This window comes from Gastrolobium bilobum, unplaced genomic scaffold (assembly GCF_033153095.1).
Source record: "Gastrolobium bilobum isolate Gb01-03AN ecotype WA unplaced genomic scaffold, APGP_CSIRO_Gbil_v1 utg1481, whole genome shotgun sequence".
Lineage (NCBI taxonomy): Eukaryota > Viridiplantae > Streptophyta > Magnoliopsida > Fabales > Fabaceae > Gastrolobium > Gastrolobium bilobum.
Genome location: NW_026898629.1, coordinates 480,126 through 483,824, shown reverse-complemented (window position 1 = coordinate 483,824; position 3,699 = coordinate 480,126). Strand labels below are relative to the sequence as shown.

Sequence of the window (3,699 nt, the reverse complement as noted above, 5' to 3'; positions counted from 1 at the left end):
CCACCTGCTGTGACATGTACCAGTCCCGCCATGTCAGTTGGCGAGACTAAGCCACGTGTGCGACACATCCGCAGTTCTTGTGACGCGTTCCAGCCTCCCCTCGCCACACTCGTGGGGTAGCGTCCGGTTGTCAATCTCGCCACTGACACTTACGGTTGATACCTGTCTGGTTATATATAGGTCTTCCGGTGCTTGCTAGTATTGAAACTTTGGAATTTGGTTTATGTTTGCTATTTTTGTATATGATTTTGACGGACAGTTTCTTTACTTGTAGTAATTTGTTTGTATCACTTGCTGTGTGTAATTAATTTCGAAAAGGTTTTGTGTCACTTGCTGTGTGTGTAATTTCCAAAAGGTTTTGTGTCACTTGCTGTAATGCGGATTCAAATGTTGTTTATTTACTTTTTTTAATCTCCACTTGCATCTGATCTTTTTGTGTTATTTGCATACACCCCTGTATTATTACAATGGAACAATATCGGTCTTTTGTATATTATAATGGTTCTAAAATTAACGGTGTAGGCGGGTTGAGATTCGAAGGGGAAAAAAGAGCAATGTATATTGTGCGAGGCTTGTCCATTGAAGATCTACTTCAGAAGATTCGTCAGAAGTTGAAGTTGCAACAAAATCAGGTAATTTCTTCAATAACGGGTAGAGTCCCAAGTGGAAATCGCAAATATGCAGGTTTTGATCTAACTGATGATGAGGACATTGATATTTTTCTTGGAACATTTGTCCAAAACTCTACTACTTCTCAATTTGTTGAGTTATACGTGGATATTGAGACATCAGACGAAATGTCAACACCGACACGTGGGTTAGACCTTAACAGTCAGACACAAATGCCGTCATCATCGGTACCCCAACCCACACAATCAACTATTGCGCATGGAGATGAAAGCGACTATATGGTAGATGTCGAACCTGACAATGAAGATGAGGAGGAAGATGAAGACACTCTATTGGCAAATGACCATGATCAGAATGATAGTGATGGAGGAGATGATGAACATCATGATAATCCCATAACATAGGAGACAGTTATCCTTGCGTCCAATAATGCAGTTATTCCACCAACATCAGGTTAGCCATTGAACGTGTTGAATGATTAAATTTTTTTTAATCGCTTTAATATTTGCCATATCGTATTTTTTTATTTTTTTTGTAGATGTGACACCATTTTGGGATGACATCCCACACTATGAGGCTGTTAATTTGGATTATCCGAACGAAGACATACTGGATGTTGAAGGCTTAGGTCGTGGTCAGTGGACAAGAGGAGACGAAATGTATGTGAAACAAGAGTTCCGGTTGAAGAGCGATGTGCAAGCCGCTATAAAACATTACTGCATGAATGAGCATCAAGAAGCTGTAGTGGTTGAGAGTACTATCACGAAGTTGTCTATGAAATGTCGTAAGCATGAAGAAGGCTGCAATTGGCGAGTAAGGGCAATTAAACCGAAGAATAGCAACAGCTGGGTAGTCACTAAATGGGGTGGAAAACATTCTTGTGTCAGCACAACCCTTTCGCAAGATAACAAACAACTTGATTCACAATTTATATCTGAGGCCATTCTAGGTACTATATACATTGTTAAAGTTTTCGTACTGCGACAATTTATGTGTTTATCATGTGAAGGTGGATATTATTACTAATTACAAATATGCTCTATATCTGTATGCAGACATGGTGAAGGCTTCGCCGTCGGTGGCCGTTATCTTGATACAAGAACGAGTTACTGCCCTTTTTGGATATAATGTTTCTTATAGGAAGGCGTGGAAGGGAAAGCAGAAAGCAATTGCTAAGATTTACGGTGATTGGGACGAGTCATACGCGTTCTTGCCAAGATGGTTCGCGCACATGTTGAATTTTTCTCCGGGGTCTGTTTACCATATTCAACATGGATCGTGTGTCATGAATGGACAAGTTATTACTGGGTCTAGGGTTTTTCAACGTGTTTTCTGGACTTTCGGTCAATGTCGGGAGGCGTTTAAATGGTGTAAACCAGTCATACAGGTCGATGGTACGCATTTGTACGGTAAATACAAAGGGACATTATTGATCGCCACAGCGCAAGATGGCAACAATGAGGTATTGCCAATCGCATTTGCGGTCGTTGAAAGTGAAACTAAAGATGCATGGGAATATTTTTTGGCATCCATCCGAATGCATGTAACCAGTAAGACTGGAATAAGCCTTATTTCTGATCGACACAAAAGCATTTTATCAGCAGTGGCCAATCCAGACATTGGATGGCAACCTCCTAATGCATACCATGTGTTTTGCCTTCGTCATGTGGGGAGCAATTTTAATACACGATTCAAGGATCAATACATGAAGGGTTTTCTAAAGAAGCTAGGTTATATATGCAAACTAGTTACATGAAACTGTGTAAATCCTTTGTCGATTGGGTCCTTTATTATATAAATATGTGTTTTTTTTCGTAGGATATGTTGCAAATAAAGACTACTTTGATGCCGCGTATGCCGAGTTCTGCAGCATTAGTCCAGAAGTCGCTGCGTGGATTGAGGCTGTTCCAAAAGAGAAATGGACTCGGAGTTACGACGAGGGTGGACGAAGATATGGTCACATGACAACTAACTTGTCTGAATCAGTCAACAGGGTTTTCAAGGGAGCGAGGAACATGCCAATAACTTCTTTGGTAAAATGCACATATAGTCGACTTGCTCGTTACTTTTTTAAAAGAGGGTGTAAAGCACAGAAAGATGTCGAGATTGGAAAGCATTTCTCAAATGTTATTTCAGAAGCGATGACAAAGAACAATGAGAGGGCAACATCAATGCGTGTTCGGGAGTATAATGTGGCGCGCACCTCATTTGAAGTCGATGACCAAGGGTCTACTTTTTCGGTTAACCTCACTGATCGGAAATGCCAATGTGGTAAGTTTCAAGCATTCAAAATCCCGTGTAGCCATGTTATTGCATCATGTAAGAAGGTAGCCCTTGATGTTGAGCAATACGTGGATCCGGTATTCTCAGTAACCTCCATTATGCATGTCTACTCTTCTCCATTTTTGCCGATTGGTAGTGAAGATGGAATTCCCCCACATCCCGGTCCAAAGCTTGTGCCTGATGTCTCCATGATGCGTGGACAGGGCCGTCCTAAATCCACACGTATTCGCAATGAAATGGACGAACTTGAAGACCAACCAAGTTCTAGCCGAACTAAATGTAGTATATGTAAGATGGCCGGACATAATAGGCGTGCATGTCCTACAAGACGCATATCAAATTAATGTGTTGGAATGATGCCAAAATTGTAATATAATATCTATCTTTCAGTAATCGCAAATCTAGTTCAGTACACAAGCTACTGAAATTGCAAGAAGTGAAATAATAAACAGGTGACATGCAAGAAGTGAAATAAAAATCGGACAGCATAACAGCAGAAAACTGGACAATCCCCTTAAACCTGAAATGCAGAAAATAACAGTCCAAATACATATCAACCATATCCATAGTTGGGAATTCCGAGTTCCCAGATACAAATCATTCTGCAGTACTACACATGAAACCATACATGACATAACAAAAACAGTAAATTACAATAATCCATAAGTACAGTCATCCACAAACACATCTAAAATGCATAGATAGGGAAACTATGATGATGGAGTATAAGTAGGCCATGGTCTGTTACGCGCATCACGTTCAGGGTTCCTGCGAATGACACCACCC

General features: G+C 40.6%; 1 protein-coding gene across 1 annotated transcript; it reads left to right on the top strand.

Annotated features, from left to right (window-relative positions):
- Positions 1–554: 554 nt before the first annotated feature.
- On the top strand, positions 555–3,257 carry LOC133317797 (uncharacterized). The gene is made up of 4 exons (XM_061519685.1): positions 555–990; positions 1,169–1,579; positions 1,686–2,360; positions 2,449–3,257. The coding sequence occupies exons 1-4, from the start codon at positions 555–557 to the stop codon at positions 3,255–3,257; spliced, it is 2,331 nt and encodes a 776-aa protein (XP_061375669.1).
- The last annotated feature ends 442 nt before the right edge of the window (positions 3,258–3,699 follow it).

What these genes read in the sequence shown, in the direction of transcription:
- LOC133317797 (XM_061519685.1), top strand. Translation starts at nt 555, where the DNA reads ATGTATATTGTGCGAGGCTTGTCCATTGAAGATCTACTTCAGAAGATT. An exon ending in TGACCATGATCAGAATGATA is followed by an intron (nt 991 to 1,168) that starts GTGATGGAGGAG and finishes TTTTTTTTGTAG; the next exon opens with ATGTGACACCATTTTGGGAT. An exon ending in GGGTTTTCTAAAGAAGCTAG is followed by an intron (nt 2,361 to 2,448) that starts GTTATATATGCA and finishes TTTTTTTCGTAG; the next exon opens with GATATGTTGCAAATAAAGAC.